This window comes from Anser brachyrhynchus (genome assembly GCF_964034855.1).
Source record: "Anser brachyrhynchus genome assembly, chromosome: 9".
Classification (NCBI taxonomy): domain Eukaryota; kingdom Metazoa; phylum Chordata; class Aves; order Anseriformes; family Anatidae; genus Anser; species Anser brachyrhynchus.
The window spans coordinates 20532763-20550444 of NC_137703.1; the positions used below are offsets into that span (position 1 = coordinate 20532763).

A 17682-nucleotide genomic window follows, 5' to 3' on the forward strand; every position below is an offset into this window, starting at 1 on the left:
CATGTTTTTCTGAAGTACTGTTATATATCTAGCCTCAGATCATTAAAACAGGAATAAAAGTACATCCAATCACATTTCCCTCTGATCTATTTTTTCACTTTTCTTCTTGTTATGGCAAGGACAAAACTTACTTTTACTCTGAGATGTATCAAAGTCACATGCAACTTTTGATGCTTTCCAGGGAAATTCTTAACCTATAAGCTGGAAAAGACAAACTTCTCAGCACCAAGTTCCCTTGACACCCTTACAACACTCCCAGTCACTCCCCATTCAGTATTCCCAAAGCCTTGCTTAATGCAGAAATTTGCCCTCAATACATAAATATTGCTTACAGGGTGAGTTAGGTGTCACTTTGGAAGTGATGGATTTTCATTCCTGTATCTGTTGTTACACCACTCCCTCATTTCACCTTTAGCCAAAGTCTACCCTTAGTGAACACAGCATGATTACATGGGACTCTTGCCACGTCATCTTTAGAAACAGTCATCCCATGGTCAGGAGATCCAGCATGTTTATCACCACAATTCACTTTAGATCTACAAATTCCTTTCCCAGGGAGACTGGAGGGAAGCAGCTGTATGCAAGAGCAACAAAGCAAGCTGAACCAGCCCAGAAGGAAGCTCCTTGTAATACCTACCCTAAGTCAAAACAGTAGCTAATATTAAGTGAAAAGTGGAGAGACTGATAGTTAGGGGATTTGTATTTAACTGAATAGTTCAGAATATACTGTACGATCTCACTAAACTGAAGTAGGGACCTGGAACCAATACAGCTAGATGTAGCAGGAGCAAAATAACAAACAAAGATACAATTATTCATATTAGCATAAGAATTAGCAGATTTCTGTCCCAGCCTAAATCAACTAAATAGTTTTACACCAGGAATTTCTTCGTCTCCTTGCATGCTCAGTGAAAAGGTATTCCTTCCTAACAGCAAACAACGTCATCCCTTAGACACTGTCAAAATGCAAGACTTGCAGGAAAGCAACATGTGGTAAAAGAAAAATTCAGATCAACTGAACATCATGTATTTTCTTGCTAAGAGAATCTGTCTTTTAAGCTTATCTGTCTCTAAGCTTCAGCTGCTTAAAGACAGATACATGAAGGGAATGTTAAAAAGACAAGTTCTTGGGCTTTGTTGATTCTGAGAAAGGACAGAGGAAAACAGTAAAATGAGCCCTAATTCATCTTTTCTGTAAATCCTCCTAAAAGACACGTGCACGCCCCAAGCACAGGGTGATTAACTCCATCATAAACAGAGCACCTAACTCAAACTAAACACACAGAGGAGACCATCTAGGTTAGTAAATCCAGCCCCATGCTATCAAAAGATGACCACATCATGCATCTCTTCCACGTGCTGTTCAGGCACTCAAGTGCCTACCTCCTTCCTGCTCTCAGGACTACTTAGGATTGTTTTGCATTGATTATTATGTAGGATGTAATAACAGCCAACAAATAGCCCTTCATTTTGTAGCACTGGGCTTTATAACTTAACATTGGCGGTAAAATCACAGAATCACAGAATGGTTTCAGTTGGAATACATCTTAATAACCATCTAATTCCAACCCCTCTGCCATGGGCAGGGACACCTTCCACCAGACCAGGCTGCTCAAATCACCATATCCCTTTTCAGATTCTGTCAGTTATGTTGACAGGATATGCATACTTCTTTCCCCAATTACTTTTGTTAAACTTCCTTTTCTAGCTGTGATGAACTAGAGCTGAGTATAGTATCCCAAGTCAGGGCAGCTCAACATTCATATATAAAAGTGCTGTTCCTTTAGCATTCTAGAACGATATTTTTATTTAAAAATATATTTAAAATATTTTAAATATATAAATAAAATTTTATTTAAAACAGTCATCATTATTGAACTGACTGTACTTTGTCCTTTCCAGCTTAGGAAGCAACACACACAGCCTACAGCAGCTTATAACTGACTGAATATGCATTTTGCACTAATATTTAATCTTATTTTGCTAGTCACGACCATCTACTTTTCTTTTGTCGTGTTCAACACTTACCGTGTACTGCTAATTCTTTCAAATTGATTACCCACAAATTATTCTTCTGCCAGAAGCATTGACATACATACTAAATACAATACCAAGTACAGTTCTTGCAGAAGTCTTCTTGAGCCCTCCTTAAGTACTTGTACTATTCATCACTAATCCAGCAGTTCCTACTACAAAACATTTCCTCTTTGGCCAAGATCTTACCCATGTTGGAATAATCTAGAGATTTCCTTTGTGGCTCCACATCAGATACTTCCACAAAAATCATATGGATTGGATTTCCTTCATTTTCTTCATCTAAAATGCACATTATCGCAAACAATCATCAGTTTATTTCAAAGTGATCAACTCTTACTTACTGTCCATTTACCTTTACGTCCAACATTCTGCAGAAGAGATTTGCTTAGAGCTCTGTTTGGTACAGATGCATAAACCTGCAGTTTCCTCATTTTAATTGCTTTCCCTCTTAAATACCGGTAGTACATTACCTAGTCCCTAATTACGTAGCAACAGTCCTAAATTATAAGAATTCTTAAAATCTTTTCCGCAGACTTGCACTTTACCATGCCTATTTTCAGAATTTCAGATGGATGCTGAAGTCCCAGAACAGACTGCTTTGAATTTTGTTTACACTCCAGAGGCAGTAATTTCAGCGGTTAAAGCCTCAGTCCCATCCTAAGTGTCTGCTGCAGGAGCAAGATTAGGAAAAGCTACCGACTTCTGAACAACCACAGTTAAGGGAAGAAACACTCCCTTAGGTATAAATCCACCCAGAAGCAGGACTAAGATTCATCATCTGGAGCTTGTCTTTAGAGGCTTCTAGTTAACTTCACACAAATCTATCAGTAACAAGTAGGCCTGCATTAGTGAAACTAGTCAATATTGCATCCCTTGCAATATCCCATTTAAAATATGAAAGTTTCTTCTCTCCGGTATATCTTCCTCAGTTAAACATACTGTTTTGTTTGCACCAATTAGTTCATGAGAATTAGATTCCTGTACTGGCATCCCCTGCATCTGACAGAAGCTGTGCAAGAAAAAAATCACGTTCTGAGTCAGCAAAAAGCACACTCACTGGCAACAATGCCTAGAAGATGTGAGGAGTATTTGTCTTTAGAATTACCTCATTTTAAGTGCATTACCAAATTTAAGGGCCTTCTTTTGTGAGAGATCTTTATTAAGCTTCACATGCTTTTCAGCTGCATCTGTGTCAGACCACCAGTGCGTTAATGCCAAAACGCAACTCAATTCGGACCCCGCATTCCTTCACTTTATATACATGCTTTTTGTCCAGGGCAAGCTTAATACAACCCCTCCAGCAGAAGTGAAGTAGCATAAACGTCAAAACATCCCCAAGCACTTAACCTGAGTTCTGCCCTGCCAATTTGCCTCTCTGAGAACCTGACTGAAAGATCAATTGCAGACAATTACAATTATGCCAGTTAGAGGCATAATTTCAGATGTGTCAGGGATAAGCACACTGCTTGCCTGCACTAATTCCAGAAGACTGACCACCTCTAAAACTTGGCTGACCTTGATGCTAGGAAGTCTCGGAAGCAGAGAAGGGTTGGTCAATTCAAATTAACACCTACTAAAAGAAAATAAAGAAATGAAAGTTATCACAGATATGCCGTTTTAATGCCAGTTTTGAAATACTTCTGAACGTCTGAAAGAACGAAATTGGAGACATCAAACCTGGCTCCGTATCAAAAGCTGCTAAGGATTCAGTTCCAGAACACACCAAGTTGGAGGGGGGGGGGGGGGAAGGAAATGCAGCATAAACAACCCCAAACAAAACCCACGTATGTTTTTGCAGAATGATTTGTGAGGAAGTTCTCAGGAGTTCTCAGGACAGACTTCAGATCAAATGCCTACTGTTAAAAAGAAATTGTATCTAATACCACTTCAGATTCAAGGACTTGTTTATAACTGCATTTGTAATGAAGTCTAAACAGTTTAAGGAATTACTGCCCTTCATTTTTGCAAACAGTAGCTTGTGCTAGATGGCACTTTAAATGGATACGAACTTTCTGAACACCAGTTACTGAATCTCAGTTGAGAAACAGTAACAAGAGTATCCAAATTCAACTGCAAGAACAGACTGTAACATAAAGCACCCATGAAGCCCAACAAAAAAAAAAATCATATTATAGGTACAACACAGATCCATTATGTGCAGTTTTTATAAAAAGACACAAGATAAAATGATTCACCACGGTCTCCTACTAAATTGCTCATTTTTAATCACAACTGTCCAGGCACTGGTATATATCAAAAATAAAAAATCAAAAAGGTTCAAAGTAGTGTACAGTTTAGCACAGAAGGCAACATTTGAGTAGAAGCACATCATTTTAATTTGCTTTGAAGTTTAAAGCAATCCAAACAAAAGAGTTAACTATATAAATACAGAGTAAATGCACATAGTTTACAGCCAACTACATGTATGCAAGAATAATAGCAAACCTCACAGGAGCATGAAAGTATTCTGGAACTGTCATTTGTGAGTGTTTAGCTATGACTCCTAGGGCATAATTAAGTTCACATATGCAGGGTAGGCAGACTCTCTTAAATAGAAGAACTGAAAACTTACTTAACTAAATCTTTACAGACAAAAGTTGAAAAAGGAGTACATTTACCTAGGCACACTTCAGTGTTCAGCTTGTTTTCTGAATTCAAACAGTTTAAACAGGAAGCAACATTTAGAGAGGCTCTCCAGTATTTTCGATCTGGAAGTATTCTTTTCAAATGCTACAGTCTGAGGAATGTTACAAATGTAATTACAAGAACAAAAACATAACAGCAGAAGCTGTCATTAACAAACATCTCAATTAGAAAGGAAATAAATGGAGTGCATTATGTAAACAGGGAACTAGATAGGTGCAATGTCAACATACTAGTGGACAGGCTGATGTTTCAGTTACAATTAAAATAAACAAAAACTCCATAAAACCCTAGTGTAAAACTACTTAGAACAACAGTCTAGCAGATGAGTAATTCAGACAAACAGCAGATCTATCAGTCATTTTAAAGGCTGGGCTCAGCCCCCTGCAACACACCACAACTCACCTGTCAGCACACAGCACTACAGGGACTGTAGGGCAATTAGAAGGGCAGTGAAATGTGATGGCACTCGCCGAAATCGATTTTTTCTGGCTTTCCAAACTCGGGCCACCCTTGCCACTTCACCCCCAGGATGCTACAGCAGCTGGGTGACAAGCTGCACAGTCACACAGGCAGCCAGGCAGCCCCTTTTCCCTCTGAGCAATGCAGGCTCCACTGCCATCTTTGGGCTGGTTCCACAAAGTGCAGGCTCAGTGCTTCCCAAATCTAACCTTTTGCTGAGTCAAAACTAGTAGCTTGTAAGGGTTTATCTAGGCAAGGGAAATTGCGGAGAGAAACTAGTTACTGAGGCTTGTTTTAAACATCCAAAAAACAATTTGCCTCTTTAGCAGGGGGGAAAAAAAGTGACATAAATAAGCTACATTCAAATAGAAATTAAGATGACCATTTAAGTTACAAGAAAGTTTAAATGCACTCCTTTTGGTTCTGTAGTTAAGGACATTACTGAGTGTAGCATCTGCTTATTCCCTTTGAGCTTTTGGAATAAATATCAGGAAAACTACATAAATAATTTAAAGATCTTTGGGAAATATTTCAGAGGTAACTTTGTATGTACTGTACTTTAACGAAAAAGCTAAGAAACTTTGGGTTTATTAATATAAAGCAAGCCAAAAAACAAGATCACCCCTGAAGGCAAAAACATTGCTTAAACCCCCATGAAAAAGGTGGAACCATAAGCTGATTGTCTAGTTTTAGCCGCTATCTCCCATACTCAACTGGCCTTGTCAACATTCTCTACTTCAACTTTTGTTTTGAAAGCAACTCCAGGGATCGGATCTCACCCAGAGAAGGCACACAGGAGGTACCCAGTGCATTAATGGAAGAGATGTACGTGTAATCAAGGGAGACTGTTTCCAGTAAACAAAGGAGAGCAACTTGCATGAAGCCTAGGCTAATACAAGGCTTAATGTCAGCTATATTCACAAACTCCACAGCTGAATGTTGTCTTGCCAAGTTAAAATTTGTCTGTGACCAAATAACTTGGATAGCCTGAAGAGTAATCCACTTTCTACAGATTTAAAGCTACAATAAGCAGCTATTCCTGCATTTAGTTTAGTTATCCGAATAATGGCATCACAGCAAGACTTCATTCAGAGTCATAATACTCCAGATTTTTCCTAAAAATCACTAGAAAAAGGTGCATTTTAGAGCACACCTTTAAGCACTCCCTTCACTTCTTTAAATCAACCAAGTTCACCTCTGCAGACATATCACAGACCACAGTATTTGTCTTTAAAAAGGTAAAACATGATTTTCCAAGGACAAAGAAGCCAGTACAGCCAAGCTTCCGCTGCAAGGTCACTGTGTGTGCTATAGGTGGCAATTAGTAGTTACATGAAGTATTCAAAATTTTGGCAGCATGGAGAACATGACAAGGATCAAAATACAGGAAAGGGAATGAAAAAAAACAGACTGATCGCTCTGTAAGCTTCAAGTTTTCACATACAGCCTACAGAACTACTACAACAGAGATCCTACAGACCTACAGCATAAAACGCTTTATCCTGCAGTTATATGGAAATCAAACCACATGCTTTGTTTAAAACCAAACAGCATGTACTAACCACAGCTTGACTACAGATAATCGATAAGAGGAAGAAAAGTCACAAGCCAGAAGGCCACAAAGTGCATAAGGAGTCATTTATAAGAAAACCATTGCACACAATGCACAGTTTAAGTATACTGAAGCACCACACTGGAAGAGTTGATAGCACAGTTCTGTCATACCGGTGTAGTGGCATTTATATGTAGAAAGCTATCGCCCCCAAATTACAATGGCCATCTTCTTCATAAGGATCACGGATGCATATTGATAAATATTCTAGGTGCAGATAGAAGATTTCTGTTTGGAAACCTACACAAGTTCTTGTAACAGTAAACTTCTGGTTTTGACATTCCGACTGTGATTTTGGAAAATGCTGTAAGTTATGACAGAATTAACTAGCTAAGCCTTGCTGCTGAATGCAGCTCATGGTTTTGCAGCTGGTTTATAGAACAAAAAACAATTCCTGAAAATTCAAACAATCTGGAGGACAAGGTTATCCTGTCAACTGCTCTTCTGCACCCAGGCTCAAGTTGGAAGAAGTGATACAGCAATTATCAAGGGGAATGCTTACCAAAAAAAAATAAATCTCATTTACTCTTTTCTCCATCATTCTGTACAGAGGCTGTCTGCACTGAAGAGATTTATCTCAGCTTCAACATTTTCTGCTTTCTGGTCACCCTAACCATGGTGATGCATGTTCTTCCCCTCTACACCAATACAGATACTGGTAAGCTAGGTCAGGCTTTGCCTGAAGTTTTAGGATAAAACAGCTTCTTCTTAGGTAGCATTGAGCTATTTGAATAAATCCTGTCTTCACAAATGGTAGGCTGGACTAGGCAAGATTTCCCATCACAGTAAGTATCCTTTAAAAGGCTAAGTAGCAGCATTCAGCTACTACCATAGCTGTGCAAGTGACCTGACAAGCTGGCAAGGAAAACTGATGATATAGAAGAGTGTTTCATAGGTCTCTTTCTTCTAAAAATGAGGGAAATTTTCAGAAATTAAAAACAATGATGCAGCAGAACTAGAAATCCACATACACCAATATTAAGAGATTGATAACCTGAAGAGTTCAGCAATCAGATCCTCTCTCACTAACCTAGAACACTGCTCAAACTTTTATTAAAAAAAAAAAGCCAACAAGCATCACCTTTTTGAAGTGAAGAAATAATTCAATTCTGGGTCCCTGCGCCATATCCTATCTCGAGGTAGCAACACTGAAAACTTTACACACTGACTACTACCTCAGTCTCTATATGAAACTTCAGAGCAACCAAATGGAAATTTCAGGTACGGAAAGGTATGAAAGTATCATCTTCCCCATTCTTCCAACAGGTTACCGTGCAGTAAAACAGAACAAAAAAGGATGTAGTTGAGAGCAATCACTAAGTGGGAATAAGGCTGCCCAAGAATGTTTTACACCCCCTCTCTCACTCATCAGGTCTCTGAAGACTGAATAGCATTGTCTAGATTAACAGATGAAAAGAAAGTAGCAATTTGGAATTAAGAGATGTATAAATGCATTCCCTAAGGGGCAGCTCCCATTTGCCACATTTCTGAGACCATACAATAAGGCAGCAAAATTATTCAGTTGCCCACAACCTTCTATTTTGTCCATAGCTGCATGTTCCTGATATAACTTTCCTTTTGCCCACCGCATTTGGCATTGACATTCAATGGTCCACTTCAGTCTTTCAATCTTCCAGCTTCCTCTAGAAAGCCTTGACATGCTGCTATCCATCAAGCAAGTAGACTACCACTTCATAGGTTGACATCATGATAGCTGTGTTTGGAATCTGTCTGATCAGATGTGTAGTTAAACCTCGGTAGAGGGATCCATACCCTTCTTCTCGCACAAGCAAAGATAGCGTCTGGAAGAAAGATCTATATTTTGTTCCCTCTTCTCTTAGTCTTGTTCGTACAACCTCTGTATAAAGAAAACCACATGTGATTATGTTTGCCACTTATCTTTCTCAGCAACCAACAAGTAATTTTACATTAAAACGCAACCATTCCCCTTCCTCAGGTTCTTAGGAACAGAAAAACTCTAAAAAAAAATAACAGAGAAGCAAAGCAGGTCCACGTAAGAGGAAAAGAAGTTAAATGTTTACGTATTGTCTGATATATCGCTAAGCAAGAAGAGTTAATTTGCTCAGTTAAAATCCAGAAGAGAACTGTTTGGGCTTATGTTTTAACTTCGAAGTTGCCATGAATGAAGCACTCAATCTATGAAGCTTAATGTATACACAACTACTTTGTTGGAAAAATCAAATGCCACTGAAGACCAAATTAGGCTGCCTATTTTCTTACAAGCCAGAAAGTTCTTCTGTCTGTATTGGGTTGACACAGTCTTATCTCAACCCATGAGCTTCTTCCATTGTATTTTCTCCACGTGCTGAGTGGGGAGGAGTAAGACGGCAGTGTGGTGGTGGTTAGCTACCTTACTGGTGGTAAACCACCACAGTCCACTATTGAGTTATGTGAAATTGCTGGCTATGTAGATTCCAAGTGAGAAAGTACCTTCTCCCAAAGTACTTTGGGCCATAGCCTGGCAATTCCCTTGGAAAAATAAACATTGACAAAAAAATAGTCATGATAGATACCCATTTTAAAATATTTTCATTTCTGAATACTACACTCATTTTGACTAGCTGAATGTGAAAAGCATTAGATAAAGAAACAGTTATTGAGCAAGCAAGCCAAAGTCTGCTACAAACCACTGGAAAAACTCCATTTGATCACGCTGATTCAGGATCTCAGCTACACAAGCCCCACTTACCATGGGGATATGCTATTGATGTTGCACAAGTTTTGGAAGTGGCAGCAGCCATCATCATTCCAACAAAGTCCGAAGCTTCTTTTGCCGATTCATCCTCATTGTCCATGGCAGAAGCAGTCTTATACTCCAGTAGTTTTCTCTTAATACTCTCATAAATAACAAAATGAATTACAGTCTCAGATATGCCTGCATAGGATGCTGACATTCCTCTGTAAAAGCCTTTAATACCATCTGATCGATAAACTTTTCGGACACATTCAAATGCACTCATTCGTTTTTCTCCACGATTCCTAAGAAGAAAACAAAACAGACATCAAGACAGTGCAAGTTGAGATTAGAAAATAATTAAGCAGTTTTTCTTGAGTGACAAGAAGACTTAGGAAACATTTCACACTGATGCTAAGGGTCCCCAGTTCAAATACTTACAGGAACACGGAATTTGGAAGTCAATGTCCTAAATACCTTCAGCACTGAACACAAGTAAAGTACTACATTGATTCCAAGCCAAACTTTTTATAGTATGATTAAAGAAAAATATTATAGAGACAAATCAACCAGCTCTAGGCCTCCCAGTGTCTTATGGAACAAAAGACTAAATTGCCTAAAAACAGACTCCCAAACTGTATAAGTTAAGGGCTTGTGGAAAAAAAATAATACAATTTTCTTCTGCATAATGAGTGGATTCTCCCCTAAATTCTGCCTCAAATGAACAGCTCCTACAGCAATTATCCACCCCATTCCAGAAGTGCATGTCTTGCAGTACAGCCTTTAGGATGAATTGGGTGAGAGGCACATAAACATGAAAAGAATAGACAGGAGCTAGGGTTCCAACAGGCCTCAGAGCACCAGAGGTATCAGCAAACAGCTGGGACATCTAAAGAGGGCATGCCAACCAACACAACATAGGCAGCTTTTATTTGATTCAACTAAGCCACAGCTGATGTCAAGGCATATGCTGATTGCAATATGCACGCTGGACTTGAAGGACATCAAAATACTTGTCCTCAGACTCTTGCTATTTATTTTCTGATGTCAGAACGAACATCAAAAACCCAAGCCAAATTACATTAGACATTATCAACAAATATTTGGGTAAAGAAAATCTAATTCCCATTTTTAGCTTACTTACTGAATTGTGTTCTGCACACTGAAAGATTTAACACACTGTACACAACTATGCATGACCCTTATGACACTACATAAAATATGCTTCATTGCAGCAGGGAGCACAGGCACTTGAAACATACGGATTCTGCCAGCAGAGGTCTCCTGAGTGAGCAAATTGCACAGATTAAAACAGCAAATAAGCTTTTAAGAAGTAATGATAAGTCATATGCATACTGTCAAATCAAGACAGAGAGTATGCAAGTAGAATAAGGCATCACTAGATGGCAGAATTTCAATCCTGATGGCTTGAATCTGCAGTACCAAACACTGAAGCAAGGTACCAGACACTATTTTAAGTGGTCCATGTGTACACATAGCTGTGAATCAGAACTTGACTGAGCTAGGTGGCAGATGCTGTGGAGTGGTGGGCAGTGCTGCTGGTGGGACAGGAGAACAGAGATGAAGAACAATTAGCCAGAGGAACAGGTGGACCTAGAAGCTGCAACTCCAAGAGCAGCCCAATCTGTATGTCTCCTGTACACCTGAACAGGTAAACCTGTCTTACCTTTCTTACAGGACTGCTGCAAGAAATTGTTCTGATGTGCAAGAGCCCTAGCATTGCCTCAAAGCCTAAAACAATTTCACTCTGTAAACAAAACATGCCTTCTCCCAATTTTTACTGGGACCAGGGGGAGTTTTAAAGAGAACCTCAGCATAAACAAGACCAGGTGAGTATAATCACAGAATCAATCAGGTTGGAAAAGACCTCCAAGATCATCTAGTCCAACCTTTAAATAATCATACAGGCCAAGTGTTTTATGCCTCTAAAAACTGAATTAAAAGAGATGAAAATGCAGTGTGTGTTAGATTAGCCCGTACAACTGCAGTGTTCTACACTTAAAGACAGATTTCCTTCTTCTCGAAGAAAGCTCCAGAAATACAGAAATATACAGAATATACAGAAATAACGTGCACTAGTTTAGTTTGAAAGCAATACAAAAACATGCTAAGGTTTGAACTGCAGGCTCTACGGTAAGAAGAGCCCACAATAAGCTATTTTGTTTTAATGACATTTTGATGCCCAGATACTCCTTAGGATACACATTGTCATGACTAAGATTCAGGAGAACACCACTGCACTAAAATAGTTACAAGATCTGCACATCTAAGGTTGTTACAAGTAGATCAGAAATTACCACTTGTCACAGACACCTACCCCCAAAACAAATGCTATCACACAGTATGCTGACAGAGACTATAGGAGAAGCACTTTAAAAGAACAATCAAGGTTATAGTTTTAAACCATTTATTAGGGCTTAGGGTTGGTGTATTTCAACCCTCTTTACATTAATTAGTACATTCTGCCCCAGCAACCTTCAGAGGTTTTTTGGTTTTGTTTCTTTGTTTTTTAAGGAAGGAATTAAGCTTATTTCACTGTGCTGGTATTTAGTTTTTTAATTCTATTAATTATTCTTAGTAAACTCTTAAAGAAACGTATATGTTGCCTATGCTTGAAAGTTACAATTCTTCCCCACAAATGGATCTCATTTGACAATGTCACTCAGAACTGACAATGTCAGTTTGGTAGGTTGTTTTGGTTTTGTTTTTCCTTTGAAAATTATCACAGAGCAATGTTATTTTCTGAAGCGATATTTTCACACTTTACAACCAGAAACAGATAAGCCACAAAGTTTTGTGTCTCATTAATGGATTTAGTATGGCTGAAAAAAGAATTGGATATTGCACTCTTTTACAGAACGTCTATAAAATGAACAGGATGGTTGTATTTAGACATTTGCATCTCGTCAGTCTCTCCCTAGTTTTAAATAGATGACAATAGAGGTTGGTCTTCCTCTCCATTTGCATAAGGTTCTACTTCATTAGAAGTACTGTACTAATAAAACACTTTGTGTAATCAATTTTTGTAATAAATTCAGACAACGTCTATTGACATTAGGGCAATTCCTGTGTTTGGATCAATGAAAGCAGGCTTCTGCTTTTTATAGACTAGAGCTCACTATATGTGAAAATCTAAGAGCAGAATGGGGTCCCGTCATTTTACTAAACTTTCACTAAAATACTTAAATCCTGATTTAAAACACTTAAATTCTTATTTCAGGAACTTTTAGCTCACAAACTAACAACAAAAAGACTGCATTACTGAGGGGAAATGTCAGCACGTGTTGGTAGAATATAAGACTGTTAACCCTGTAATTCATTCCAAATTTGTTGGCCAGCGTACTACAGTGCCTCAAGCATGCCTTAGAGCAGAGAGATTAATAAAGAAAAACGATTATAACGACAAGTGTAACTTGTAGATAGAGCAGCAACAACTTCCTAATTCAAAGTTTTGGATATTGGAAGAGTCGATCCAGATACTTTGGTTCAGAACACTTACGCAAAGTTTAAATCTAACAGCAGTGAGATTTCCATTTGTCACCAGTAGATTCTTACCTTGCATCAAGCTGTAATCGTGTCTTTACTAGCCAAATGGGATTGGTTGTTGTGATTGCAGTAAAACCTAATATTTAAAAAAGAAAAAGTTAGATGTGATAATATCACAAAGGCAACTGCAGCTAAGTTTGAAACACACTCAGAAAGGTAAGATGCAAAAACTCGGACTATACTGATTTTTAGAAAGTACCCATTGTAGCCTTTTACTGACATTTTATGCACCCATACAGCTAATAATCATCTAGCTTTTTTAATTTCACATTAAGATTTTAAGTTTACTCTTAGCAAGAGATTCCCCATATATAAAATAAGCCCAATTATGTACACTTCTCTCTATATAACCATACCAACCCTTCTTTTTGACAGCACAGATAAACAAAGCTAGCTAGACTAATATTAGCCAATCAATTTGGAAAATATTTCAGTATGAACAGGTTGCAGATACAGCTACAGCAATTTGACATAACAAACCATTGTGTCAGTTTAATTTGCTACCTGAAATACAATCCGAGTTTAAAAGCATGCAAACTGAATAAATACTACTTTTGGTGCAGTTAAAAGGCGTGTGTTACTGTCAGTTAAGAGAACTTTAATACTGAACTAGAAAGAGCAGTTAAATTTAACAGCTAATATTTTACTTAGTATTCAAAGCAGAGATTGTTGGTTGGCCCAGGAATACTTTTACAAGCGTATGAGTGTTTAAATTGTTAAAGTAAATAGTATGACTTCTAACTATCCAGACAGACAGCAACTATTCAGGCTTGCATCAGGACTATGGGTTAAAGCTTTGATTTTCAGTCCACTGAAGAAAAAGAAAAGGAAGAGAAAGAAGGAAACAAATTAAAAAAAAAAAAGGAAGAAAGAAAGAAAAGAAGTAAGAATCATTCTTACTTCTGCACAACCGTGGAGAGAAAAAGAGCAGAGTGAAAGGCAGCTCTGAAAAAAATCAAAATAAAAAAACATCTCGAGTCGTAATACCACACGTGCACCATTAATGAGGTGACATGTCTGCAGGAGAGGAAAGGAAAAGGGAAGAGCTGGAACATGGCCAGGCAAAAGATGATAAATTTAGACACTTGCTATCTAAGTGACACACATCACTGGTATATCACTACAGAGACATGCTGCCCTCCTGCGAGGGAAGGGACGGGGCTTGCAGGAAAGCAACGAGGAGTTATCTCGTTCAGTGCATATCTGGTGCACAATACTTATACAACAAACAGGCTATTGATAAGCTTGTTTATGGAGATCATTAACAGCTTACATAAATATATATATTTAGTAGAACTGCTTGCGTACCAGTTACTTCTGTTTAATCATAATCTATGTTTACATTGCACACAAATGACTGCAATACTCTGAGAAATGCCAGGGGATCTTAACTGTTGTAAGGTTTGTTCTGCCCTTCCCACCCCCAAGTCTTAAATAGGTCATTAGGATTTTCAGTTACGGTTCTCCAGACAAACTGAGGTTTAGCAGGTACTAGGATTTAGCTATACTTCTGTGCCAAAATAGCAAGAACACCTTAGGGATTTCAGTTTAATCTTTTGATTAAATAGATTTTTAAACTGACTCAAACCTCTTAACTAAAAAAACTTCCTGTGAATTCATTGGGTAGATCATAAAGTTTTGGGGTTGCTTTTTGATACACTACTTATTTTTTCTATGCCTAGGTAAATAAATAGCTCTTCATATGATGGAGTGAAATCCTAACAAGCCAGAAGTGTTTTTATACCTGCATTTCACATAGTCAAATTATTATGTAAAAAACTCAAAGCATCAGGGACCTACTCTGCCTTAACAAGGCACCGGATGTTTTTAAAACATATCTGCAAAAAAGGTTCTGCAATTCAACTAGCCTGAGCCCTTCTGACCTGTCTAACACTTTATGGTATAGGAATTCCACTGAACTAAATTGAACTTGTACACTTTATATTCTTCTATACTAGCACTAGCAAAGCTTTAATTTTCTTACCTTAAAATCAGAATCTTTCCACATCTACAGTGCATGAAAGGCACTAGAAATGAACATGATTGAAACAAAGGCTTTGAAATAAGGTAGCAAAAAAATATCTCAGTTCCCCTACAAACACACATATTCCAGAAAAGGCTTCTCTCAAAAAAGACAAGATCGGTTCTAAAGTGCCTCCTCGCTCTTAGAGAGGGTTTAATGAGTCAAACAAGATCAAAATGTTTTTGCTTCCTATTTATCTAGAGTTACATGCTCTGAAATTTTCTTACTGCTAGCCTGTACTCAGCAGCATTATCTGTTGGGCCCTTTCTCTTTCCTATCCAAGTCGGAGAACTGGTCTCTGAAGATGCTAAATCCTTAACAGGAAACAGAGGTGAAATCAGAGGCATTGTCCAAGAGGCAAAATTTGCCCACAGCAGCAGCCTGATACTTCTGAGAAGAATATATTGGAAACTGCCAGCAAACAGTGGTTGGCATAGGTTGGCCTATTCTGTCCAAGCTTCCTCTCCCTAGGTTGCTCTAAGCATTATTTAAGCATAGCACTCCTAACCGTAGGCTCAGACAGACACTTAGCAACAGGCATTCTTCCCCCCAGGGCTGCCATAAGCCTTAGTAGCACGACAGTTTGTATCAAAGCTTTCAAATCAAAGAGCCTTCAATAATTCAGGTTTCAAGATGAAACGACTACAGCTCAATTCTTACAGGTAATGTAGTAAATAGCCAGTGCAAGAAGAAAAATAAAGAGTTGAGTGATGCTGTCCTCAAGGAAGAGGCTCCAAAACAAGAAATATCCGTAATTCGGGGATCTTTGATAAGATAAGCTTTTCTTTTTAAATACAGTAAGTCTATAGCAAAAGTACTAGTTAAAACAAAGGTGGAGGGCTTTCAACAACTATTAAGCTCTATCAATTGTTTCCTTTTTATTCCTCCTTTCTTCTTCTTTTTTTTTGAAGTCTTAAAACTAAACTTCATAATGCTTTACAATGCTTATCAAAGTGTTGTGTCCTCAAGAGATTAAGATTCCAGATTCATTTTAAGATCAATCTGACAATACAAGAAATTCCTGTATTGTCCGTGTTTTAGTTTGTCCTATGAAATTATACCCAAACTTCAGACAGAAAATATCACAATCTACTTTTTGAGCTATATGAGCTAATGACAGGTAAGATCCCAGGTATTCCTATTATGCATCATATTTCAGAAGTTAAAGTTTTTTTTGATCCGTAAGCCAATGTGATTGATAGACGCATGTGAATATGGAATGCTGAATTGGAAATCCAAAGTGATAAAATAAAAACAAAAGAGAAAAGAGAAAGAGACAGAAAGGAGATTGTATACATATTAAAAACAAATAAAAAGAAAAAGAAAAAAAGAGGTATTTGAAATAACATGACAACAAAGAATATCAGCTGCAGCATTTTAAAGGCAGCTCTGGGACACCAAAAAAAAAAAACAAAACAAAAAATTTGTTTAACTCAGCAAGGGACTTGGAATTAGCCAACAGAGCTAGGTAAAAGTAGCAGCCATCAGTGAAAGGTATTTTCCACCTTTCCCTGAACTGCATAGACAAAGTTAACTCTTAACAGAGTTCAGGAGACGTGATGTCTTTCCACAATGCACATAATGTGAACTCAAGATAATGAAAGTGAATTCCCCTTATTTTGTTTATTTAATAGATATTACAAACCCAATGTGTGGTTCTTACACTAGAGGCTGCAAGAGACGCTCAGTTCAGTACTCACGAGGTTTAAGTTAGTCCATATTTCTGCAGGAAGTGACCTGCGGATGGGGAGCATGAGATGACACGATCTCACTCTTTTCACGGGAGAAATGTACAGTAAATGCCTAAAATAGACACAGGCTTTTCTGTATCATAACAACAAGCAGTGACCTCATCAGACACATGTGTACAAATCGAATCCCATTGGAAGGATTTGTGAATTAGTTATTGTGAGATCTAACTTTTTTCAGGTAAAAGTTTAGGAAAAAAGCAAGAAAAATAATCAGAACAGGCCACAGATATTAAAATAGTTGTGTAAAATGCACTGAGTACTGAAATTTCTGCTCATTTGCAGCAGTTCAATTTTACATCTCCAAATACTTACCCATATATGAGATTTACAAGTGAGCCCTCCTCCTTTCCCACTCCCTCCCAAATATCTTTAAAAAAAAAGTAAAGTCATCTTAGGACTGAAAAAAAAATAGATGCCTTATGAAATCAAGCTTTCTAATGTCAATAATCAATGAATTAAATGTGCATTCTACTTGGTATTTAAGTAACTGTGTATACGCTAAAAGGCTACAAAAAGTATGTTACCTTTATAGGTAATAAAGTGGTCCCAAATTAAAAAAAAAAAAAAGCTACACTTGGGTTGGTTTGACAGTAGAGTTCCAAAACCAGCAGCAATAGTATACTATGCAAAGTAGTTTTGCAGCAGATTTGCATCTGCATTGTCCGAATGATACTATAAATCATTAAAAAGGCAATTCAGAAAGCCAAACAGGAAATCACCATCTCATTCAGTTCTCTACGTAAGTTTTTATTCTCTGTTGTGGTAAGAGAGGTTGAGTAGGTACAATGAGAAGGCAGAGTTTGCAGTGAATCTGAGAACTTAGCCTAAGTTTGGAATGTACAGAGAAACCATCTTCACACAAGCAAACACTCATTCTTGTAGTATGCTTTGA

General features: G+C 37.9%; 1 protein-coding gene across 1 annotated transcript in view; it reads right to left on the reverse strand.

Moving 5' to 3' along the window:
- Window positions 1-4239: 4239 nt before the first annotated feature.
- The window catches only part of SLC25A36 (solute carrier family 25 member 36), a 33234-nt gene continuing 19791 nt past the window's right edge, over window positions 4240-17682 (reverse strand). The window contains exons 5-7 of the mRNA XM_080605229.1: window positions 13026-13092; window positions 9465-9754; window positions 4240-8612 (exon numbers count right to left, since the gene is read on the reverse strand). Of these exons, the coding sequence (XP_080461355.1) occupies window positions 8419-8612; window positions 9465-9754; window positions 13026-13092 (551 nt within the window). The 3' untranslated portion in view covers window positions 4240-8418. The remainder of the gene's footprint in view (window positions 8613-9464; window positions 9755-13025; window positions 13093-17682) is intronic.